The sequence below is a fragment of the Schistocerca piceifrons genome, chromosome 1 (assembly GCF_021461385.2).
Source record: "Schistocerca piceifrons isolate TAMUIC-IGC-003096 chromosome 1, iqSchPice1.1, whole genome shotgun sequence".
Taxonomy (NCBI): domain Eukaryota; kingdom Metazoa; phylum Arthropoda; class Insecta; order Orthoptera; family Acrididae; genus Schistocerca; species Schistocerca piceifrons.
In genome coordinates this window covers 575,618,832-575,646,042 of record NC_060138.1, presented here as the reverse complement: position 1 = coordinate 575,646,042, position 27,211 = coordinate 575,618,832, and the positions used below count along the sequence as shown (strand labels likewise).

Here is a 27,211-nt window from a genome sequence, read left to right as displayed (position 1 = left end):
TCATTGTACGACACATAGTCCAGAAGATATGACGTCATAGACATTGAGCTGCGTGAAAACGAAACTACAGGGCGAAATTCGCTACAGATACAGGTGAAATATGTGTGAAATTTGTTAAATGTATGTGACACGTACATATGCAGCAACGCCGTTGGCAAAAAGCTGGTTCTTAACCCCTCGATCGATTACAACCAAATTTGGTACAAATGTTACTTACAATTTGGAAAGAAGTGCTGTAGTCGTAAGAACCGGCAAAATCCTATTGGGATGGGGGTGAAAACGCGGACAGGGAAATGGGACGAAGAGGTGGACAGGCAAATGGGGGAGGGTGGACTAATGAGTAGGTGGATACAGATATGGGGGACAAGGAGATGGACAGAGAAAGGAAACAGGTGGAGATGGACAGAGAGGGAGATGCAGGCGATGGACTAAGAATGGGGGAGGAGAGGATGGACGGAGACTTGGGGAGGACGAAGTGGACAGAGAAAGAAGAGGAGATGGACAGACAGAGGGTGGACTACGAGATGAGCAGAGAAAGGAGATGGGCAGAGAGAGCGGGAAGGAGGAGATGGACGAATAGAGCTGTAATAAATGCGAGTACATGTCTGGGCAAAGCCAGGTACTTAGCTGGTTTGTTGTAAAGGATTCGTCATCCCCTGTAGCTCTTTATAGCATGCCGTTTCGTTTCTTATCCCGTTTATCTTTGAAACAGAAATCTACTAGAAATATCTTCACAACATTGCAAATTTCCACAGTACAGTTTGTTTGTCTGCTTTGGAAACACACTTATTTCATTTATTTATGGTTTATGCTACTGACAAAAGTAATGCACACTTCACTCTTGACCCTCAACTGCACCGCATTGCAGTAGTTTTGCATCTATCTGAGTGTTGTTGACTTACTTTGCGCTCTGTTTTCTGCATTTTGAATAATGTATTAAAGGCTTTATCACTATTTTCAGGTTGTTTTCATGAAAACAAATTAATCAGTAGTAACAAACCGAAAATATGATAATTACACTACTGGCCATTAAAAGTGGCTACACCGCGAAGATGACGTGCTACAGACGCGAAATTTAACCGACAGGAAGAACATGCTGTAATATGCAAATGATTAGCTTTTCAGAGCATTCACACAAGGTTGGCGCCGGTGGCGACACCTACAACGTGCTGACATGAGGAAAGTTTCCAACCGATTTCTCATACACAAACAGCAGTTGACCGGCGTTACCTAGTGAAACGTTGTTGTGATGCCTCGTGTAAGGAGGAGAAATGCGTACCATCACGTTTCCAACTTTGATAAAGGTCGGATTGTAGCCTATCGCGATTGCGGTTTATCGTATCAAGACAGTGCTGCTCGCGTTGATCGAGATCCAATGACTGTTACCAGAATATGGAATCGGTGGGTTCCGGAGGGTAATACGCAACGCCGTGCTGGATCCCAACGGCCTCCTATCACTAGCAGTCGAGATGACAGCCCGCACGGCTGTAACGGATCGAGCAGCCACGACTCGATCCCTGAGTCAACAGATGGGGACGTATGCAACACAACAACCATCTGCACGAATAGTTCGACGACGTTTGCAGTAGCGTGGACTATCAGCTCGGAGATCATGGCTGCGGTTACCGTTGACGCTGCATCACAGACAGGAGCTCCTGCGATGGTGTACTCAACGACGAACCTTGGTGCACGAATGGCAAAACGTAATTTTTTCGGATGAATCCAGGTTCTGTTTACAGCATCATGATGGTCGCATCCGTGTTTGGCGACATCGTGGTGAACGCACGTTGGAAGCGTGTATTCGTCATCGCCATACTGGCGTATCACCCGGCTTGATGGTATGGGGTGCCATTGCTTACACGTCTCGGTCACCTCTTGTTCGCATTGACGGCACTCTGAACAGTGGACGTTACATTTCAGATGTGTTACGACCCGTGGCTCTACCCTTCATTCGAACCATGCGAAACCCTACATTTCAGCAGGATAATGCACGACCGCATGTTGCATGTTCTGTACGGGCCTTTCTGGATACAGAAAATGTTCGACTGCTGCCCTGGCCAGCACATTCTCCAGAGCTCTCACCAATTGAAAACGTCTGGTCAATGGTGGCCGAGCAACTGGCTCGTCGCAATACGGTGGTATCGTGTTGAAGCTGCATGCGCAGCTGTACCTGTACACGCCATCCAAGCTCTGTTTGACTCAATGCCCATGCGTATCAAGGCCGTTATTACGGGCAGAGATGGTTGTTCTGGGTACTGATTTCTCAGGATCTTGCACCCAAATTGCGTGAAAATGTAATCACATGTCAGTTCTAGTATAATATATTTGTCCATTGAATACCCGTTTATCATCTGCATTTCTTCTGGTGTAGCCGGCCGCGGTGACCGTGCGGTTCTAGGCGCTCCAGTCCGGAGCCGCGCTGTTGCTATGGTCGCAGGTTCTAATCCTGCCTCGGGCATGGGTGTATGTGATGTCCTTAGGTTAGTTAGGTTTAAGTAGTTCTAAGTTCTAGGGGACTGATGACCACAGCAGTTGAGTCCCATAGTGCTCAGAGCCATTTGAACCATTTCTTCTGGTGTAGCAATATTAATGGCCTATAGTGTACTTAATTTTGTAATTATCTACCGGAGATAACTGGTCTCTCATACCTAAAATATTCAGATAATATTTCTGAACAATCTGCGTATTTTTGTCCGCGGGGTACGCATATATTTTGTGAGTTTTCAAGTACTAAAATAGATTAATGTGCATGCAGTATTTTTCTATAACTTGACTGAACATTTTGATGAAGTATAAATATAATGGAAAAAACAGATACCGCCTATACAAAAAAAGTGAGTCCTATGGAGAAAAGAGATGCAGCCGAATGAATATCAAAAGCTCGGATGGAATACCAGTACTACGCAAAGAAGGGAAAACAAAGATGCAAGGAATATATAGAGTGGCTATACAAGGGAAATGAACTTGAAGGCAATATTGTGTAAAGGGAAGAGGAAAGAGAAACTGAGATGGAGATACGATACTGCGAGATGAATCTGGCAGTGCACTGAAAGACCGAAACCGAAACTCATCCCCAGGAGTGACGACATTCCCTCAGAGCTACTGGTATCCTTGTGAGAGCCAGCTTGACAAAGCTATTGCCCCTCGTATGCACGAAATACCCTGACACTTCGTATCAGCGACATCTCTACGCCTGACCAAGAAACCTTCTGATCGCCTCCCTATCTAACAAAAGTGTCTTTCTTTTTTTTGCTACAATGTTTTTTAGTTCTCTGCATGTGACTGTACAACAAGGCGGCACTTTAAATTTCAGACTAATTAATGATTTCGAGAACGTAACAAATGAGGTGAACATTTTCCAACGGAATTACAGGAAAGCTGGTCTTGTGGTGTGAGCTAACAGACCAGTGCCTCCTAGCCTCAGACGTGAGCGAGTTGAAGGAGTAGCAGAAGCCGACGGGCGCTCGCTGCAGCGACATCTCTCGGCAGCAGTTGAGCGGAGCGCCCTCGAAGAAGCACTTGTGGAACACCGCCTCGCAGCGGGGCAGCACCTGTCGACAGAGAACAGAGCGTGATTACTCAGTAGGCGCGATATGACAGCGACGTGAATCGGGGAGTCACGTTCTTTCCCACTCCTTGGATGCTTCTAGCAAGTAGCGGATGTGACAAGAAACTAAGTATGCAGAACATGAAAATATAGGAAAAGCTGGTAGCTATACTTGAATTTAGTCAGATACGTCTACACTCTTGATTACAAATTAGTAACAGAAATTACATTAAAGAGGTAATGAAACATTTCCATTGTTGAGATTATATGTTTCCAAAACCAACTAGTCTGAAGGATAAAAGACACATAATAGGAAAATTAGAATTTAATATTGCACGTATGAGAAGATGGAGCTCAATCCCAAGTTGGGGAGGGAAATCGGCATCTTCCTTTGAAAAGAAACTATCATGGTTTTTGCCATAAGAGATTTAGAAACAATTCGTGAGACGATTCTCCTACCATCCTCCGAAATACCAGTCCTACCTCTTACCACTGCGCGCCAGCTTTCTTGGGTAATTTCTTGTCGACAGTGAGGAAACTACGTATGTAATTATAGTATCCAGAATGTGATGAGACCACAAACGACTCAAAAACCCGCAGAAACTGGTCGACTGACCAAGGGCTGTCAACAGCAATTCGTCGAGTGGGAACAGGACAACAACTAGACAGAGATGGACACTGGAGACGATACAGCAGAATAATGGGCCCGAATTAGTATCCAGAATCGAAAACCTAATGCTTAGATAATTCTGAGACGAAAACAACGATGTGTAATGAGAACAATACAAGATTACAGTGAAATCACGACTGAAGACAAAGCTGCAGGGCTGCTAGTATTCAGGTGTGGCCAAGAACTGTAATTAGCCAACAAGATGGGTGTGGCTCTACGGACAGCATTGCAGATGTATCAGTGCCGCCTAGCGGCCGTCATTGAATTCCACGTCCTTCAGCAAGCTTTCAAAATCACTGGGCCAGGATACCAGATCATTCCTCCCTGCAATGGATGCTTAGGGCGGAAGCGATCTGGATGATGCTTTGGAAGGTGAACTTGTGGCACAGTTGTTTTCCTGACACTTAAGGTCCCCATCTGGTTAGAGGAAATAGGTGGTCTGGCAACATGTTGGGTAGTGGCGGCTCGGGCGACATCAGCCGCGCATTTGGTGGCTGCGGTGAGAACTCTACATCCATGTTCACAGGAACAACCGTTGTTGTTCTGGAATGCAAGTTATACCTGTTTGGTTGTGGGACCAGCAAAGATGGAATTTCCAAGTCGGCCTGAGCCACCGACGGTGACACAGTTGGTTAACGTGGATGCAGATGGTCGATATGATTCCTCTCCAAACACTTTAGAGTGTCAACTGCCTTGAGAGTTTTTCCTAGGTGATAGCCTCTATGGCCAGCGCCCACGCGTCTTTTGCCTCGTATGGACACTACTGGTGGATAGTGCTCAGCATGCCAGGTCTGGGGCTCCCAAAGCTGTGGAGCAAGGAGATGAAGGTGGGTATGCAGCTGCTGCGCATGGAGGAGCATTGCTGGGTTACATTTGTGGACAGGAGTGGTCTTCTAAGCGCTCAGCGACGTAGTGAACACATTTATGGTGGTGGTCGACCCCACTACTTTTAACACTGCTGTTTCAACTTCTGCACCGTATACTCTGCTTCATCATTAGAGTACAGGTAAAACTCCAGACTAAATACATGTTTGATGCCATTTGTGGTGCAGAATTGATCGAAAGCCGTCACCTAAAATTGGAACCCGTTGTCTGACATGACCATACAGGGAATCCTTCTGATGGCAAGCATCAGGACAAACATGTTAATTTTGGCCTTTGTCGCGGTGAGCACCATGCTGACGACACAGGAGTAGGTAGAGTAGGCGTCCACAACAATAAATCACATAGAGCACAGAGAGGGGCCAGGATTTGGTGGAGCAGTCGGGTGCGGGCAAATGTGGAACAGCTATACACCATAGCTTTCATGTCCATGTTCAGTTCTAGCCAGTAGGAATGTCGCTACACAAGGAATCTAATCCATTACACACTCCAAAGACCAAGATGTAAGAATTGTAAAACTTGTATCCGCAGCACAGCAGGAGAACATCGCTGACGTCCAACACATGGTGGGAGCGGCGAGCCCAGGCCAAGAACATTGGACTTGTGCCCTATGAAAAATATGTGGGCCAACCATGCAGCATATAATGCTTGACGCAACGTAAGATAGAGTCATAGCACATGTCTGCAGTGATCCGAGCACCTGTAGTAACAAACCCATCCAAAGTGTTGCTGTTCCATGCCTATGTGGAAACTTCAGAAGCCCTGGTGGTCGGAGGTTGGGTCTGGTCCCACAATAAGGTGAGATAGAGTGTCTGCATTTGTGTGTTGTAGTGTGGGTTTTTATTTAAAGGTTTAATTGTTGGAGCTGAGGAAAAATGCCCAATGCTGAAACCATTGTGCTACCTGCTCTGAAAGATGGGAGCGTAGCCCTCAGTGATCTAGCAGAGGTTTGTGGTTTATAATGAGTGTGAACTTGTTTCTGGACAGGTAAACATGAAAATCTTAATTGTAAAGATAATCTGCAAGTAATTCGTTTGAGCAGCTGTGTGTGTGTTTTTGTCGTGTAGGCAATTGATTGTTCACTACTGTCATCGTTCCTTAAGTCCAGCACAGCATCCGTGCCATAGGGGGAGGTAACCACAGTCAAAAACAGTGGATGAGAGGGGAAGAGGGTGTAAGGCTAGTGCCAGCATAACAGATGCTTAAAATATGCGAAAGTAGTGCACAGGCAACCTTCCAACTCTACTGAATGCCTTTCTTCCACATTTTAGCTATCGGACGCATAATATGTGAACCATGGATCTTGCCATTTGTGGGGAGGCTTGCGCAGCTCAGCGATACAGATGACTGTACTGTAGGTGCAACCACAACGGAGGGGTATTTGTTGAGAGGCCAGACAAACGTGTGGTTCCTGAAGAGGGCAGCAGCCTTTTCAGTAGTTGCAGGAGCAACAGTTTGGATGAGTGACTGATTTGGCCTTGTAACATAAACCAAAACGGCCTTGCTGTGCTGGTACTGCGAATGGCTGAAAGCAAGGGGAAACTACAGCCGTAATTTTTTCCGAAGGCATGCAGCTTTATTGTATGGTTAAATGATGATGGCGTCCTTTTGGGTAAAATATTCCGAAGGTAAAATAGTCCCCCATTCGGATCTCCAGGCGGGGACTAGTCAGGATGACGTTGTTATCAGGAGAAAGAAAACTGGCGTTCTACGGATCGGACGTGGAATGTCAGATCCCTGGTAGGTTAGAAAACTTACAAAGGGAAATGGATAGGTTAAGGTTAGATATAGTGGGAATTAGCGAACTTCTGGTCAGGTGAATACAGGGTTATAAATAGAAAATCAAATAGGGGTAATGCAGGAGTAGGTTTAATAATGAATAAAAAAATAGGTGCGCGGGTCAGCTGCTACGAACAGCATAGTGAACGCATTATTGTGGCCAAGATAGACACGAAGCCCACGCCTACCACAGTAGTACAAGTTTATATGCCAACTAGCTCCACAGATGACGAAGAGATTGATGAAATGTTTGATAAGATAAAAGAAATTATTCAGATTATGAACGGAGACAAAAATTTAATAGTCATAGGGGACTGGAACTCGGTAGTGGGAAAAGAAGGAAAAGTAGTAGGTGAATATGGAATGGAGGTAAGAAATGAAAGAGGATGCCGCCTGGTAGAATTTTGCACAGAGCATAATTTAATCATAGCTAACACTTGGTTTAAGAATCATGGAAGAAGACTGTATACGTAGAAGAGGCCTGGAAACAATGGAAAGTTCCAGTCAGATTAAATAATGGTAAGAAAGAGATTTAGGAACCAGGTTTTAAATTGTAAGACCTTTCTAGAGGCAGATGTAGACTCTGACCACAATCTATTGGTTATGAACTGTAGATTAAAACTAAAGAAACTGCAAAAAGGTGGGAATTTAAGGAGATGAGACATGGATAAACTTAAAGAAACAGAGGTTCTAGAGAGTTTCAGAGAGAGCACTAGGGAACGAATGACAGGAACAGGGGAAAGAAATGCAGTAGAAGAAGAATGGATAGCTTTGAGAGATGAAGTAGCGAAGGCAGCAGAGGATCAAGTAGGTAAAAAGATGAGGGCTAGTAGAAATCCTCGGGTAACAGAAGAGATATGGAATTTAATTGATGAAAGGAGAAAATATAAAAATGCAGTAAATGAAGTACCCAAAAACGAATACAAACGTCTCAAAAATGAGATCGACAGGAAGTGCAAAATGGCTAAGCAGGGATGGCTAGAGGACAAATGTAAGGATGTAGAGGCTTATCTCACTAGGGGTAAGATAGATACTGCCTACAGGAAAATTAAAGAGACCTTTGGAGGAAAGAGAACCACTTGCATGAATATCAAGAGCTCAGATGGAAAACAAATTCTAAGCAAAGAAGGGAAAGCGGAAAGGTGGAAGGGCTATATAGAGGGTCTGCACAAGGTCGATGTACTTCAGGGCAATATCATGCAAATGGAAGAGGACGTAGGTGAAGATGAAATGGGAGATATGATACTGCGTGAAGAGTTTGACAAAGCACTGAAAGACCTAAGTCGAAATAAGGCCCCGGGAGTAGACAACATTGCATTAGAACTACTGACAGCCTTGGAAGAGCCAGCCCTGACAAAACTCTACCATTCAGAGAGCAAGGTGAATGAGACAGGCGAAATACCCTCAGACTTCAAGAAGAATATAATAATTCCAATCCTAAAGAAAGCAGGTGTTGCAGGAGGGAAAATTTCCGAACTAACTGCTTCATAAGTTACGGCTGCAAAATACTGACACGAATTCTTTACAGACGAATGGAAAAACTCGTAGAAGCCGACCTGGGGAAGATCAGTTCGGATTCCGTAGAAATATTGGAACACGTATGCAATACTGACCCTATGACTTAGAAGATAGATTAGGGAAAGGCAAACTTACGTTTCTAGCATTTGTAGACTTAGAGAAAGCTTTTGACAATGCTGACTGGAATACTCTCTTTCAAATTCTGAAGGTGGCAGGGGTCAAATACAGGGAGCGAAAGGCTATTTGTAATTTGTACAGAAAGCAGATGGCAGTTATAAGAGTCGTGGGACACGAAAGGGAAGCAGTGGTTGGGAAGGGAGTGAGACAGGGTAGTAGCCTGTCCCCGATGTTATTCAATCTGTATATTGAGCAAGCAGTGAAGGAAACAAAAGAAAAACTCGGAGTAGGTATTAAAGTCCATGGAGAAGAAATAAAAACGTTGAGGTTCGCCGATGACATTGTAATTCTGTCAGAGACAGCAATGGACTTGGAAGAGCAGTTGGACGGAATGGACAGTGTCTTGAAAGGAGGATATAAGATGAACATCAACAAAAGCAAAACGAGGATAATGGAATGTAGTCTAATTAAGTTGGGTGATGCTGAGGGAATTAGATTAGGAAATGAGACGCTTAAAGTAGTAAAGAAGGTTTGCTGTCTGGGGAGCAAAATAACTGATGATGGTTGAAGTAGAGAGGATATAAAATGTAGACTGGCAATGGCAAGGAAAGCGTTTCTGAAGAAGAGAAATTTGTTAACATCGAGTATAGATTTAAGTGTCAGGAAGTCATTTCTGAAAGTATTTGTATGGAGTGTAGCTATGATTGGAAGTGAAATATGGACGATAAGTAGTCTAGACAAGAAGAGAATAGAAGCTTTCGAAAGGTGGTGCTACAGAAGAACGCTGAAGATTAGATGGGTAGATCACATAACTAGAGAGGAGGCACTGAATAGAATCGGAGAGAAGAGGACTTTGTGGCACAACTTGACAAGAAGAAGGGACCGGTTGGTAGGACATGTTCTGAGGCATCAAGGGATCACCAATTTAGCATTGGAGGTCAGCGTGGCGGGTAAAAATTGTAGAGGGAGACCAAGAGATGAATACACTAAGCAGATTCAGAAGGATGTACGTTGCAGAAGATACTGGGAGATGAAGGAGCTTGCACAGGATAGAGTAGCATGGAGAGCTGCATAAAATCAGTCTCAGGACTGAAGACGACAACATTCTATATTAGTAGACTTCTCTTGGCCAGGAATGCCCTATTTGCCAGTGCTAGTCTGCTTTTGATGTCCTCCCTGCTCCGTCCGTCACTCGTTATTTTACTGCCTAGGTACCAGAATTCCTTAACTGCATCTACTTCGTGCCCATCAATCCTGATGTTAAGTTTCTCGCTGTTCTCATTTCTACTACTTCTCATTGCCTTCGTCTTTCTTCGATTTACTCTCAGTCCATACTCTGTACTCATTAGACCGTTCATTCCATTCAGCAGATCATTTAATTCTTCTTCACTTTCACTCAAGATAACAATATCATCAACGAATCGCATCAGTGATATCCTTTCACCTTGGATTTTAATTCCACTCCTGAACCTTTCTTTTATTTCCATCATTGCTTCCTCGAGGTACAGATTGAACAGTAGGGGCGAAAGGCTACATCCTTGTCTTGCACACTTTTTAATACGTAGCACTTCGTTCTAGGTCGTCCACTCTAATTACTCCCTCTTGGCTGTTGTACATATTGTATATGACCCGTCTCTCCCTCTAGCTTACCGCTGGTTTTTTCAGAATTTCGAACATCTTGCACCGTTTTACATTGTCGAACCCTTTTTCCAGGTCGACAAATCCTATGAACGTGTCTTGATTTTTCTTTAGTCTTGCTTCCGTTATTAACCGCAACGTCAGAACTGCCTTTACCTTTCCTAAAGCCAAACTGATCGTCATTTAGCGCATCCTCAATTTTCTTTTCCATTCTTCTGTGTATTATTGTTGTAAGAAACTTGGATTCATGAGCTGTTAAGCTGATTGTGTGATATTTCTCGCACTTGTCAGCTCTTACCGTCTTCGGAATTGTGTGGATATTGCTTTTCCGAAACTCAAATGGTATGTCGCCAGACTCATACATTCTACACACCAACCTGAATAGTCGTTTTGTTGCCACTTCCCCCAATGATTTTATAAATTCTGATGGAATGTTATCTATCCCTTCTGCCTTATTTTGGCTTAAGTCCTCCAAAGCACTTTTAAATTCTGATTTTAATAATAGATCCCCGATATTTTCTAAATCGGCTCCTGTTTCTACTTCTATCATATCAGACAAATCTTCCCCCTCATAGAGGCTTTTAATGTATTCTTTTTATCCGCTCTCTCCTCTGCATTTAACAGTGGAATTCCCGTTGCACTCTTAATGTTACCACCCTTGCTTTTAATGTCACCGAAGGTTGTTTTGTGTTTCCTGTATGCCGAGTCTGTCCTTCCGACGATCATTTCTTTTTCGATGTCTTCTCATTCTTTCTGCACCCATTTCGTTTTAATTTCCCTGCACTTACTATTTATTTCATTCCTCAGCGGCTTGTATTTCTGTATTCCTGAGTTTCCCGCAAGATTTTTGTACTTCCTCCTTTCATCGATCAATTCAAGTATTTCTTCTGTTATCCATGGTTTCTTCGCAGTTACCTTCTTTGTACCTATGTTTTCCTTCCCAACTTCGGCGATGGCCCTTTTTAGAGATGTCCATTCCTCTTCAACTGTACTGCCTACTGAACTATTCCTTATTGCTGTATCTATAGCCTCAGAGAACTTCAACCGTATCTCGTCATTCCTTAGTACTTTCGTATCCCAATTATTTGCGTATTGACTCTTCCTTAGTAATGTCTTAAACTTCAGCCTTCTCTTCATCACCACTATATTGTGATCTGAGTCTATACCTGCTCGTGAGTGCACCTTACAATCCAGTATTTGATTTCGAAATTTCTGTCTGACCATGATGTAATCTAACTGAAATCTTCCCGTGTCACCCGGCCTTTTCCAAGTACACCTCCTCGTCTTGTGATTCTTGAACAGAGTATTCGCTATTAGTAGCTGAAACTTCCTACAGAACTCAGTTAGTCTTTCTCCTCTCTCATTCCTTGTCCCAAGCCCACATTTTCCTGTCACTTTTTCTTCTACTCCTTCCCCTACAACTGCATTCCAGTCCCCCATGACTATTAGATTTTGATCCCTCTTTAGATACTGTGTTACCCTTTCAATATCCTCATAGACTTCCTATATCTGTTCATCTTCAGCTTGTGTCGTCGGCATGTATACTTGAACTATCGTTGTCGGTGTTGGTTTGCCGTCGATTCTGATAAGAACAACCCTGTCACTGAACTGTTCACTGTAACACACTCTCTACCCTACCTTCCTATTCATAGCGAATCCTACTCCTGTTATACCATTTTCTGCTCCTGTTGATGTTGCCCTATACTCATCTGACCAGAATCCTTGTCTTCTTTCCAATTCACTTCACTGACCCCTTCTGTAACTAGATTGAGCCATTGCACTCCCCTTTTCAGATTTTCTAATTTCCTTAACAAGTTCAAGCTTCTGACATTCCACGCCCCAACTCGTAAAACGTTATCCTTTCATTGATTATTAAATCTTTTTCTCATTGTAGCCTCCCCCTTGGCAGTCCGCTCCCGGAGATCCGAATGGGGGACTATTCCCGAATCTTTTGCAAATGGAGAGATCATCATGACACTTCAATTACAGGCCACATGTCCTGTGGATACACGATAAGTGTTTTTAATTCATTAGTTTCCAGTGCCTTCTGCATCCTCATGCCGTTGTTCATTGCTGACTCTTCAGCCTTTAGGGGCAGCTTCACACCCCTAGGACAGGAGTGTGCCCTGAACCTCTGTCCGCTCCTCTGCTCTTTTTTCCACTTACTCCAGCAAAACTTGGCTTTTATGTAAGCGGTACTTTTCATTTCCGTAATGCAACGTGGTAAATATGTTGCAAAGATGGTGCAGTAGTCCCGAGGCATAATGTCCACGATAATTAGCCAATCTAGATAGTTAGTGCAAATGGGGATGGGGATGGTTAACTGTTCTAGATGTCTCTGGCAGATTGCCAGAGAGGAAGAGATCCCAAAAGCCAAAGGCTTGTAACAGTATAAGTTGAAAGAAGTACTTATTACCATGATGCTCATACACCGTAATCTGCAACTATGTGTCGGTAAGGTCTCCGTTAGCAAAATATTCCATCCCAACTAGCTTTGTGAAGAGGTCGATTGGTCGGGAAGTGGGATATGTTGTCACTTGTGCCTGGGCAACGACTGACGATTTAAAATCTCCACGTAGCTGGTGAGAGCCATTGGGTTTATTGACCACTACCATAGGTGTAGAGCAAGCGCAGGATTTAACTGGTTCAATCGCCCCCATCCACATGAAGCCGCTAGAGTTCCTTTTTAATGGCCCTCTGTGGAGAAACGCGAATGAGTTGTATCTGGCAGGAAAAGAGCATTGTGTCGGAGCCCAAGAAATCTGTGGTGCACCACAGGCCAGGTTAGAATATTGATAAAAAAACAGCACAAAAGTCGTCGATTTTATCGAAGGGAACCATGTCAGAGACGATCTTAACGTCGTCGGTGATGGAGAATCCAAACAATGAGAAGGCATCCAAATCGAAAATGTTTCCAGCTAAGTGGCTATCGACAGCAAATAATGTTGTCAGGTATGTGAAATTTTTGCAGGTGGTGGTGAATGTGAATTGGCTGTGGAGGGGAGTCAAAGTGTCATCATATGCGACCAACTTATGGGCTGACGGACGGCTCCAATTCTGGTGAACCCAGATGAGCGTACCTGAGGGAGGTACGCCGAGGAAACGGTTGTTCCTACGTCCACCTGGAAATGAACGTCTTGATTCGCAACGGTTATAAATAACTCAGTAGTACAAGGATCGCTCCGGGGGTAACCACCTTAAGTTCATGTACCGTGCCTTGACACATGCTGGGAACTGTGACTGACGGTTCCAACACTTTATGGCAGACAGTTCGGAGATGCTCATCTTTTCCACAATGGCTGCAATGCACCCAGCGATCTGACAGTCCATCCAAAAGTGTGATGAGAAGCAGTTAGGACATGGTGGTTGGCCCCGCTACCTACGCCAACGGAGTGTGCCTGGCTGTTCAGATACCATCGACACATCAGGAATCAATGAATCACGACGCCGCCACAGGAGAAAAGTGTTACAAGTATCGCCCCATCCCTCCATGGTGCGACTGAACCGCTACTACTCGTGGTCGAGCCATGAGTGTAGTGAAGAGAGGTAATAGAAAATACATATTCAACGTTGGATGCGTCGTAATTGGGACTTATTTTCATCAAAAAGGTTTCAGCTTTGATACAGAGTGATACATGTGTGCAGCTTCTTCCTGAGGTAATGAACGTAGGTAAGCATCTTATACCGACCGAAATCTTTCAGAATCGTTTTTGAGGAAATGGCCACAGTCATTACATATGCACAGCTGGGTATCATTGCAGGTGTTGGGAGAACCTGCAGCAAGATGCTTCTGACACTGAGTCGCATTAGACATTGCAACAGATGGTCGCTCCGTTGCTGGGCTGCCACAATACGGGAGCTTTTTCGCGTGGGGGTAGCTGTACATGCAGCAACAAATAGGAGATTGTGAGACGTGCCAGGCGTTTGCAGGTGCGAGTCACTGGCTGCTAGCAGCTGCCTTCATATGACATCACAGCTGGCATCTACCCTGCCGTAGCCTACTTGCGAAGGATATTTGATAACGAGGTCAGTAGCGCACGAGATCGAACTGGACTAGGATGGCGACGGGTTGACCGATGTCCATACAGAATTTATACATTCGCTACTATAGATGTGCGTGTAAGAGCAGCTTACCCAATTCAGATTGACAGATGGCCAAGACACATCTCATCATCATAAACTAAAGGCTATGCCTTGTCGATTTAGCCACGACCCTCTCTCCATTGTCATCCTCTGCAATTCTTCATACGATTTTATCCCCATATCTTCTTTGATGTTATTAAAATACGTTGCTCTTGGCCTGCCTCTTGGGTTTTTCCCTAAAACTTTTCCTTCAGATACATTCTTTAGGAACTGGTTGTGTCTCATTATGTGCCCCATCATTTTTTATTTTCTTCTTCCTATAAAGTTTAGCAGCGTTCTGTTCTCATTCACTTCTCTGAAGACCTGTTCATTACATTTTCTATCCACCCAGCTTGTTTCCGTCATTCTTCTCCGTATCCACATTTCCATTGCTTCCAGTCTCTTTTTCTCTGCCTTTCCTCGAGCCCACGCTTCACATCCGTATCCGTTTGATATGAAATAACTCTCAAGAAAAGACAGTTACGTTAGGTGCAATAGTTCTCCATGTTGTTGATGAGATATCGTAAGTGTTACACTGAGTTGTGGATTTTTACTGACACGGCACTGATTTTACCGTACGATGGCACCTATTTTCGTGAGTCGCAGACCTTAGACACTGTTGTAATGACAATAGCAACGATCCGAACATCACACTGACTTTCCCTATCGAAAATAACTATATTAGAAGCCGAAAATTTCGGAGAAGAATTCCAGTTGCGCCAAGGAGATGTATTTAGAAGACTGAGATAAGCTGGCCCCTGTTCTATGAATCAGCTAACCACTGTGCGTCGACTTTTAGAATTTACCTTCGCAGTTTATCCAACGTACCTCTCAATACACAACTTCAAGGGACAACTTATAGTGTTAGCATATTCAGATGCAGTAATGTTTCGTGTCTAAAAGATTCCATATTCTCTTTTTAATAGAAGATCAAAGAAACCGCTACATTAGGTACTGTGTTCTTTTTGGGAAGCAATCGCCGCGGCATTCACCTTCAGTGTTTTGGATATGTAAAGGAAACCCAGATCTGTAAGGTGAGAAATGGATTTAAACTCTGCGAGCCCAGTGTCTGACCGCTACCACATCGCCCAGGTTTGCTCACTTTTTAATACCTGCAGCGGCGGTTACGATGGTGCTCACTCGTTACAGGCAACGTATCACAGGGTTCCTGACTTCCTGCAGGTGCCTACACACGCCGTCGTATCAGAGCTGCCAGTACAGCTGCGCTATTTGATGGCTATCTTACTGGGGAGCTGAGCTGTCGCCGTGTGGCAGCAGACGACTCAGCACGCTTCGCCAGCTGGTCAGTACCTACCTGCAGCATGAGGCTGGTGACGTTGAGCCCGGCCAGGCGGCGCAGCAGCGGGTCTCCGGCCGCCAGCAGGTCCCTGGCTACGCCCTCGTAGCTGGGAGACCGGAACAGCGACAGCGCGCTCAGCACGTGCAGAAGCGACTCCTGTAGGCTGCCGTTCAGCGACTCAGGGTCCTCTCCTAACTCCCTGCAGCACAATCACTCTCGAAATCTGTACACTATAGTTATTTATTAATTTATTTCGACTTTTAATGTCGATTTATGCTTCTCTGTATTCATAGTTCACGGTCTTCCGAATCTCACTCCAGAATCCTGAAGTTCATAGATTCGTTGACATCTGTCACCCATCTTCTAGGTGGTCAATCTCTTGTATTTTTTGTCTTTACCTTCTTCGGCTGTCTACTAGGGCATGCTGAAAAGTAATGCACCCGAATTTTTTATGTGAAAACTCTTAAAGTTTTTTCAGTAACGCTTATATTATAAACATTCTACATGTTGTGAGACCTTAACTTTTCCCGGCGAATCGAATGTTCAAATAACTTACGGGTTTGCTGCCGGGTGACATCGTCGAACACCGCCGATATTTCGACAGGAGCACACCCTACCATTCTCAAGGCACAAATGCAAGGAAGAAAAAATGTGCGAGCAAATTTAATACCTCGGTTCACAGAGGAGAAACAAGGAAGACACCACACACAGAACAAGTGTCAACACAACCAAAGATAACCAACATCAGAAATAGCGATACTTACTATTAATCAATAGGTGAGGTAGCACTAATTCTGTCCCTCTGTTTTTTGATGAGAGACAGAGCCGGATTCCAAGCAGCATTTAAACAAAATCCACCATCTCTGTTAATAAGTTTGCTTGATAGTCTGATTTCAACAGCTTCCTTTCCATAGGAATACAACAACACAGAGATTCTGGCTTGCACGTCCAACTATAGTGTTATTAAGTGTTATTAAGGAATCTGCTCCTCTCGAAATATCGACGGTGTTCGACGACGTCACCCGGCAGCAAACCCGTAAGTTATTTGAACATTCTACATGTTTATCCCTAATGTTTACATATTTGCAGCTCTCTGCTACTACAGTGCTCCGAATTTTAGTGGTGTGCAATGTAACTACGTTGGTACGTGAGAAACAGCGTTCTGTATTCAATTTCGAATTCGAAGAGCTCGTCCACACATGGAGCTGCCTCTCCGTCGGGACGAGAATCCCAGACAACACACGAGAGCTGCGACATCTGCAGCAGTCCGACGCCTTGGGTTCGCAGCCGTCCGTCATCTTCCCTACAGTCCAAGCTTGTCCCCATCAGATGATTTTAGTCTGTTTCTAAAATTTAAAGAACGCTTTCAAGTACTTCCTTTGATGACTTTGGTAATGATGAAACCGTGCAAGCATAGGTGAGGATGTGTATCCGTCAACAAAGTCAAACATTCTGTTGTGACTGTATCGACAAACTAATCTTTCGTTGCGAGAAAGGTGTTCGTCGCCAGTGTGACTATGTGGAGAAATAAAAACGTGGTCGTGAAGAATAAAGATTCAGAATGTCAGTAGCATTTGTTTTCTTTAAAAAATGTCTTCTAGAACTTTCGCATAAAAAATTCGGAAGCATTGCATTTCAGCACGCCCTCTTATTATCATCCGTTATTTCTAAATGGAGAAGATCCATCAGGAAATAGAGAACATCCAAAGAGGAGCAGTACGTTTCGTTACAGGGTCATGTAGTAAACACGAAAGTGTCACACAGATGCTCACCCAACTCCAGTGGCAGACGCTGTAAGAAACGCTTCCTGTGCCACAGTGTTGTCTACGGTTAAAAGTTTCAAGAGCGTATGTTCGTAGAAGACCCAAGTAACATATTGCTCCCTCCAATGTATACCTCGCAAAAAGACCATGGAAATAAAATTAGGGAGATTCGAGCCCACACAGAGGCTTACCAGGTACCGTTCTTCCCACGAACCATACACGACTTCAAAAAGAAAAGGGGAAGCGGTACTGGTACAGAAATTAACCCTCCGGGACACACCAAAGATGGCTTGCAGAGTATACATGCAATTGTAAATGGCCATGCCATAGCGACATCTTCCTCTCAGAAACTTCCATTATGTTCCCTTCTGCTTTCATTTATTATTTTAGCTCTTTATTTCCGATGTGGTATAATCTTGAGATTTCAGTACTTCTTCAGAAATTTTTTTCGATAGCCAGAAAGCGATATTTTTGCCCAATTTCATTTTTAGTATTGTCTACAAAAAATGGCTCTAAGCACTATCGGACTTAACATCTGAGGTCATCAGTCCCCTAGAACTTAGAACTACGTACACCTAACTAACCTAAGGACATGACACACATCCATGCCCGAGGCAGGATTCGAACCTGCGACCGTAGTGGTCACGCGGTTCCACACTGAAGCGCCTAGAACCGCTCGGTCACACCGGCCGGCTATTGTCTACATTCTTGGTATAGTTGCACCTACGTGTTTACAATAAGAACAGCATTTAATCATAAAATTCCCATTGTCTAAATTATATTTTTTTTATTACCGCCCAATTTTATATGCTCAGTTTTCTCTGTATTTATTTTTAAACCCCTCTTGTCTTATTCTACATACACACTCGCTCAGCATAGAACTAAGTGGCTATATACTACAACTATCTCCTGGTCAACAGCGAATAGCAGAAAGTAGAAAAGTATGGAAAAGATCGCGTTTTACAATTCCTGAATGTGACGATTAGAAGAAAAGTCGATGGCATACTGGGACATAATGTCTGCCGCAGAACAACTCATACCGAGCTACATTTGCAGGCTACAAGCTGTCTTTGTGCATAAGACGGTAGCGCCTTACGGTCTCTGGTACACAGTGCACATGTGATCGCAGATACCGAAAGTCTGCCTGGCGGGTTACAACACCTAAGAACGGTGTTCCAACGGAATGGCTGTTCTGGTAGACAAATTCTCTGTGCATTCCATTCGAAGCAAATTCAGTGCAAAGACGTAAATGAAGGTGCGGGGGTACACACTGCGACGGCGTTGTTGCCGTATTTTGGTGGCATGTTATTAAGAATAGAAAAATCCTCAAGAGACACGGCATTGAGTGTGTTTTTCGTCCACCAGCAAAATTGAGGAATTTATTGTATTTGGTCAAAGAGGATCTTGACCTTAGGAAACATGGCGTACACAAGACTCCATGCGAATGTGGGAAATCTTACAACGTTATACTGGAAATCATGACCATACACGTCTGGGCCGAACTGATAAATCAGCCGTAGCGAAGCATTGACCGGTCACGGGGCATAGCATGTTTCACGAGAAGACTAAAGTTTTGTCTTCAGAGTCATCATTCTGCGACTGTCTTTTCAAGGAGGCTATATATATCCGTACGGCGGACAGTCTTATATAAATCGTGCAGGTTTTCAATTAAGCGCGCCTGAAGTCAAGCACTGGCTTTCTCTAAATTAAAACGTGAAAAACAAGAACTTCCGATTCATGACCCCGACACACTGCATTACTGAGATTTAATTCAGCTTTCAACTACAGGGCCAACGGCCTGGCCGCAGTGGTAACACTGTTTCCCATCAGATCACAGAAGTTAAGCGCTGTCGGGCTAGGCTAGCACTTGGATGGGAGACCATCCGGTCTGCCGAGCGCTGTTGGCAGGCGAGGTGCACTCAGCCCTTGTGAGGCAGACTGAGGAGCTCCTTGATTGACAAGTAGCGGCTCCGGTCTCGTAAGCTGACATACGGTCCGGTGAGCGGTGTGCTAACCACATGCCGCTCCATATCCGCATCCGGTGACGCCTCTAGGCTGAGGATGATACGGCGGCCGGTCAGTAATGTAGGGGCCTGTCCGGACGGAGTTTAGTTTTTTTTCAGCTACAGGAGAGTCCGGCAGCACAGTCGCACAGTCATTGTCCACGGCCCACGCGTGGAAGGCCTCTCTGCGGCTCCGGGCACGGGGCACTACCAGCGCCGCATTCATCCAACTGTGAGCGCCGTCCTGCGTACGTCTGTTGCCCACTGCTGGCCTAATAAATTTCGACGCCGCCGCGCGATTATCATCAGTCGCATCTTGCAGCCTGAACAGTAGTATCTACCACCGCCTGAATTGCATCAATGAAATATTCTACATTTACATCCACACAGATACTCTGCAAGCCACCGTACAGTGCGTGGCGGAGGGCACCCTGTACCACCACTAGTCATTTCCTTTCCTCTTCCATAGTGGGATTTGCAAAATACTACCTGGTGGCAAACCCGAGAGGTTTGTTTGGAGGAGACAATATATCATATCGCACTGGCTACATTTACTTCTAGACATCCTTAAAATTTCTTGTGAATAAATTTTAAACAATCCTTTGTATTCGTTACCAATTTCTGGTGTAGATTTTGAAGAGACTCTTAAAGTAGGCAAATTAGATTTTATTTCTGATGGCATACATTATCTAACATTATCATTATTTCGATTCCGGCCACGTTTTATAGGCTGTATCTTCATGTTAGTTGCTTTGTCCTACATTTCACATTCGTTGGAGTAAGCCGAAATATCTCTATTTTGGAAATTCCAGTACTTATATTCTGACAAACTAAATGATTTTTTGTTTTAAGAATTCATAAATAGGTATTCTCTGAAGTTTTGTGAATTTAATTACATTTGTCAAACATGATACCAGGATAGAACGTATTTCGAAACTATAGGTTACCCTAGTAGAGTTGATAATTTTATGTAATGACCCAACAGTGAAAAACGACTGATATTGGCCACTGAATTTGAAGATACAGATTTCGAAATGCAGCTGGGAAAACGCTCGTAGGAGTGACTGGCAAAAGAAGAACTCGACGATCAGGTGCTGAGGATCGCGTGAGAGCGACTGGCCGCAGTGTCATCGTCGGTCTAAGGCGTCATGGAAGCGGTATGGAGGGGCGAGGGGTCCACACACCACTCTTCCGACCGTTGCCAGCTGTCCGAACCTCTCACTCAAGTAGCAGAACACACTTGCAGTGGTGACTTACAATGAACAGTGAGCATACCTAACGACACAGAGTTCTTGCACCCACAAGAACATATATTATGAATTTACTGCACGTGAGCTATGCAGTCCGTTGTGTTACTGAACATATTAACTGGCAACCTTATGTAAGTAGCTTCTGTAAGAAGCTGTGAAAGAATGTGGTCGAGTTTTCACGCCAGAATGAGATTAAACAGCTGACGCATGCTTTGTGACCGTCCATAATATATATATGACTTCACCATGCAAGACGTAGACACAGAATTATTACCATATTTAAGTATTTTCATACATACAGTATCATGTAAAATTTGTAATGTTTCCATGAATAGTTAATAGGAGAGCATAAGTCATGTTTTTTCTTTCTATAAAATATCTTGTCTGCTGATGTAGTAGCACAGTTAACATCATGACTAAATGTGTGAAACACCTCTTCAAATCATACAAAATGGTGCAATACTGTCTGACAATATACAGTCGATAATTACGGACCCATCAGATTGTGGCAAGCTGAATATTATGTAACTGCTTACATATCCTGATGAAGTTCGCTTGAAGCATGTCCATGCATTTTAAAAACGTCATTTGAGCATTAGTATCAGCTATTACAAGAGATGTTGTCAGGCATTGATTTCATTATATACAAGGCATTCTATGAAAGTGGTACTGTTTCATCGCTGGAAAGCGATGCGTTTATACTTGATGAAAACTGAAAAGATGCGAAAAAATTTCTGTTTTGGTCGTCACACGTAGGTAGATTTTTTTATTTGAGTGAAACATGCTCGAGGACACGAAAACAGATGGTAAGGGATAACCCAAACATTACTATCACTTTCGAACAACATAACATGTATCCAAAAGAAATTTATCAAGGACACACAGGAACTAAAATGATGATCTGCTTAGTACTATATGTGGAGACTGATTATTTTAAAGATAATATTACTATAATGCTATTGAGTGCCTCAGCACATAGCACAACATGGATAAATAAGGTCGTACGATACATATTCATAGTCGAATGTATGTAACCCTCAGAGCGGAACTGACAAATATTTTCAGAGATATACACAAAAATATAAGTATTAAATATTTTGATACAAAGTGCAAACAAGCATAGAAAATCTACGGAACATTAAAGAAAAACTTAACAAGTTAACAGATGGAGTAATGGATCTTGAAGTTAACTAGCATATAGCTCGGGAATACTGTATATGCACTGAAGGAAGAGGTAGTTACACTGTTATACATTACACTATGAACAAAGTCGCATGTGTGTCACACATTCAGCTTCAGTAGATGTGTCTCTATCTTAACATGAGAAATGAAACGATCAGTGGAAGTTTAAGGGATGTAAATGTCCAGGTAGAAAAACATACTAGATCGTTAATGTAGAATCCGAGAGCAACATTTAATAATAGATTAACACAAAATTCTGGAGTAAAGTCAATATGTTCAGTGGGGCTGTGGTACTTTAAAACGAACTAATAAAGACGAAAAAACCACTGCAACTAGACTGAGAGGATACAAGTTGCATACTGTCTCAAAGTCGTTGAGCCCATAACAAAATGTTGACAAAACGCAACGTCGTTGAGGTGTGTAAGATTATTCAATAGAAGTTACGATTGCTAAGAGAGTGGCAGTTGGAGAGAGGCCAGCCTGTCAGAGAAACACTGAAGCTTGTTACTGAAACTCCAACTCTCGCAAACGACCAGTAATGTGAATAGTGAAGAAGAATAACATACAATTGGCGATTTCATTAAATATGACAGCAATAGCAAGGTAAATGGAACATACGGAGCGACCAGGGAAGAAATTCGTGTGTTGGGTGCGTTACCTATAAGTGTAACCAAGCAGACAATCTGGGTTTGGAAAAGAAAAGTTGAAACAACAGCTTTTCTACTGCCTCAGTAGTCTTAAAAACCTCGAAATGTGACAAATATTTAGCAAAAGAATTAAAAATGTGTGCAGAAATACTACACGCGACTAATATACATATATTGAAAATACAATGCCCCAACAAAACGAATAAAAAGCCCACATAGTAGGAAATACAAAATTACACTGACTGAAAAAATAGCAACACAAAGGAGTTGTGCGAAAAAAACGAAAGCATTTAGGGGTGTTTCTACATCTGAAGAATGACCTCTGTTCAGATTTCGCGCCAGTCGCATAAGAGTGACGCTGGTAGCATCACTATGAAGATGCAAATCGGGATTGCTTTAAGTACACACTGTAACGGCTGTGAAAGTTAGTCATCTTTGAGATTGGGCATGGTGAATGTTAGTCAATAATGCCTTTAAGGCGACAAAACCCCATTATCAAAGCCTCACTGAGTTTGAAGAAGGTCGTGTAATAGAACTACGAGAAGCTTGATGTTCCTTCTGCGATAATTTGCAGAAACACTTGGCAGGAATGTAGTCAATGTATGTGGTTGTGCACAGCAGTGGTCGCGAGAACGTACAATCCCAAGACGGCCGGGCTCCGGTCGACCACGTGGAACTACCGAGAGAGAAGAGCGCCGTGTTCGGCTAAGGCAAGACATATCGTTCTGCATCTACAGCAGCAACCTGAGCAGCAGTTGGCATTACAGTGAAGCAACCAATTGTTACAAATCGATTACTTCAAAGACAGCTTTGAGACCGACTCCCTGTAGCGTGCATTCGACTGATCCTAAACCACTGTCATTTGTGACTTGAGAGATGTCAAGAAAGTGCTCATTGGAGGGCAGGGTGGAAGTCTGTAGTGTTTTCTGATGAGAGCTGGTTCTGCCTCGGTGCCAGTGAGAGCTGTGTTCTGGTGAGAAGGAGACTGGTTGAGGGCCTGTAACCAGCCTCTCTGCCTGCTGAACACAAATGACCTACAGCTGGAGTTATGGTCTGGGGTGCAATTTCGTATGATAGCAGGAGCTTTCTGCTGGTTATCCCACGCACCCTGACTGCTAATTTGTACTTCAGTTTGATGATTCGACCTGTTGCGCTGCCATTCATGAAGAGCATTCCAGGGAGTGTTTTCCAACAGGATAACGCTTGCCCACATACCGTTGTTGCAAACCAACCTGCTATATAGAGTGTCGAGTCGTTGTTTTGGGCTGCTTGGTCATCAGGCCTGTTCCAACCGAGCACATATGGGACATCATTGGACGACAGTTCCAGCGTTGTCCAAAAACAGCATTAACCGCCTCTATATTGACCGACGAAGTGCTAGAGGCATGTAACTCCATCCCACAAGCTGACATCTGGCAGCTGTACAACACAACGCATGCAATTTTGCATGCTTTTATTCAACGATCTGGTGGTTATCGATTATTAATGTACCAGAATTTCACATTTGCAATGGAGTATATCGCGGCTACATTAACCTGTGATCTTGGGACGTTTATCACTTAAATATGTAACACAGATAAATGTATTCCCGTAATTTCATTACTCTACATTAATTAGTTTTTGTTGTCGTGATATTTTTCCCGTCATTTTATTATTAAATCAGCATTAAAGGTACATGATAGTAGTTCTATTTTTGACATTCAGTATAAAAAAAATGAACGATCATCTTTGTCATATACAGGGTGAGGTAGCTAAGACAGGCCAGCCCATATACATCCAGATGAAGAAATATATCGAGGTGCGGTTTTCAGTGGACAATGGACAGTATGGCAAATATACTAATGCTCGTAAGCAATTTTCATCGCTTATAATCGCCGAGTTACGGCACCAACTTTGCTTGTTTTCTATTGCATTCTAAAGAGTGACATACCATGTATGAGACTTTATCAAGTAATATGAAGATAACAGCGCTGCAAAACACTGTCCCACAATCAAAAGAAGAGGTTCTACGAATGTGTGCCCTACTACACCAAATGTAAGCAAATACGTAACTCAGGTATGGTTCTTGTGTTTACCTGTACGCTTGGATGTCATCAGTCTGTGTTCTGCTGTTGTACGAGTGAGATAACTTGCTCGGAAAGCTATTGAGACATTCGCAGTGTATGCAACTGTCAAAAAAGTGAATGCTGATTATGTAGAATGTCGGCAAACTATTAGAGCAGCGATGCAATTGTTTGCTGAAGAGTATCCAGTGTCAGGCACTCACGATCTGCCCTTGCAAACGTTATGAAAAAAGTTCTAGAAAGTAGAAGTGACTAGAATAAAATACAAAAAGGAAAAAAATAGCACATGATGAAAGACGCATCTTGGCACTCCATCGCATTTCATCCTCTTACATTTAGCTGCATCTATACATTCATAGTGAAAGTGCAAAGTGATAAGGCCCATCTAAACAAAATATTATTTAAAGAAGAAACTTCGTTTACAAATATTGAGTAAGCCAATCTTCGCAATGAGCACTAATCGTCAGCTAAAAATCGATGCTGATTCAAGGAAGTGGATGATAACAACGCTCTTGCTCTATCAAGGTTTGGTGCTTATTTTTCAAGACCCACATAATGGATTCATGTTTTATTGACAGGAAACTAAATACGCTAAATTATCTTGAGTTGATGAGATATGCTGCTACCGCAGTTACTGGAAGACATACCACTGGACATAAGGTAATCAGTGTCGTGGTAACATGACGAATTTATCTCTCATTCTGCACATGTAGTGACAGACCGTCTTTAGGCAACATTTGGAGAGCACTGGAACGGTCATTCTGGAAAAGCAAAATTTACAGTTGTATACTTTCATCTGCGGCGAAAATTAAAACAAGACGTCTGTTGGGAAACACCAACGACTCACGAAGTCATGAAATGCCTTGCAACACGGGCCGGTGCTCTTATTAACTCCAGGCGAAATTCAACGTACAGTATTGTGTCTCCAGAATCACCTAATAGCGTGTAGCAATGCTCAAGATCAATATTTTGAGTAATTGGTATGACAACCGTGGAAATAAACAAACAAACCGTGCTCACATTTGGTATAAGAGGGCTGACGTCGGTCGAATCTCTTCTCCTGAAGGTGGGACAGTGGCTTACGGCACTGTTAAGTTAAATTATTTTTGATCACATAAAATAAGTGATATGTAGATGAAATTCTCTTAGAATTTGTTTAAAATGCCGCAGACAAAAGTGTATAGTTCAATTTTTTAAAATGTCGATGTCGTAATCCGGCGACTATACTTAGAAATTACTTGTGAATGACAGCAAATTCGCCTTACGTCCACTACCACTTGGATAACACTACAATGAATTAGTGGAATGATTCAGACTGCTTACAGCATAACCCACACAGGAAATACTGGATATGTGAACGAAATCATATAATTCATTTCAGAGCTCCGTGAAAGATGCATTGTCGAACAGTTGTGGAGGTGTTAACTTGAAAAATCCACAACAGCGTACAAAACACGCCTGCAAAGATAGGTCGTGCTACAAAGCTTGTACGACTTATGCCAGGTTTTATATGTGAAGCAGTACTCATGAAATAATAAAGATTTCAAAACTATTTTAATGGACGTTGACATATATTTCAAATTTTCTTGGATCTTACCTGTAAAAACAAAGATGGGAAAGGCAGATGCGCAGAAATCAGAGTTCTCACTGGAAGATCGTTTCTTCCGATCGCTGTTCGGGAGTGGAACAATAGAGAATTATTGTGAAGGTTGTTCGATTAACTTTCTGCCAGGCACTTAAATGTGATTTGCAGGGTATCAACGTAGGTGGCGATACAAGCAATGTTGTTTTATCTTATTGTTGTTAGTGAGGTTTAAATTATTTATTAATATTGTGAAAGATTATTTTAAATACACACGTAAGGACAAATTAAACGACGCATCATGAAGGATTTATTCAAATTACTCACAAATTGATATTCATACAGATATCGACGGAAAATGCAAAACTGTAAACCTTGGCAGCTAATGGATGAATGTGTGACGCTGCAGCACAATTTCACTGCATAGCTCGTAAGGATTGTACACAAATAACATGTCGAAACCAAGGGGTAAAGTATATTCAAATTTCATTCCCTGTACATAGTTGGACAGTAACTATGCCTCTCAGAGAGGTATGTGAACAGGCATGCATTTCAGAGAGGACATGTAGCTGGGGTCAAAAAAGTCAGTTGGAATAATCGTAGAATTGCTCGACATTTGAGAAAGTGCGATGCCACTATTCGACGATGTTTGCATGAATAGGTGAAACATGGCCAAACTCAGCATCAAGAAGGAAGTGATTGACCTAGAGCCCCAATAGAACATGAGGACCAAGCAATTGTCAGAGAGGCACTCAGAGATCCGGATTCATTATTATCATTGAGCCAATGTGCAAGTTATGCTTCAGTGATCAAATAATAGAGAGCTCACGGAAAGGGAACTGAGCTCACGATGGCCTCTGAGCCGACTACCATTGATCTTTGTACACCAACTAGACCTTTTGTAGTCGTGTCGGGCACGTTCGGCTTGGAATCTCATTGACTGGAGCATAATTGTCTTCAGTTGTGACTCTCGCTTAGAAATGAGCCCCAATGACCAGCAAAGACGTGTATGGAGACGTCCCAGACAGTGATGGGATACCAGCGTGACCGTTTCCCACCATACGGCACGACAACCAGGAGTGATGGTCTGCGATGCCATTTCACACTATGGTAGGACCCTTGGGTTGTCATACGTGACACCCTTACAG

At 43.2% G+C, this 27,211-nt stretch overlaps 1 protein-coding gene across 1 annotated transcript in view; it reads right to left on the bottom strand.

The window, feature by feature from the left end:
* Positions 1–27,211, bottom strand: part of LOC124753577 (pickpocket protein 19-like) — a 193,270-nt gene that overhangs the window by 94,144 nt on the left and 71,915 nt on the right. The window contains exons 3-4 of the mRNA XM_047249019.1: positions 15,589–15,772; positions 3,406–3,551 (exon numbers count right to left, since the gene is read on the bottom strand). Coding sequence (XP_047104975.1) covers positions 3,406–3,551; positions 15,589–15,772 — 330 coding nt within the window. The remainder of the gene's footprint in view (positions 1–3,405; positions 3,552–15,588; positions 15,773–27,211) is intronic.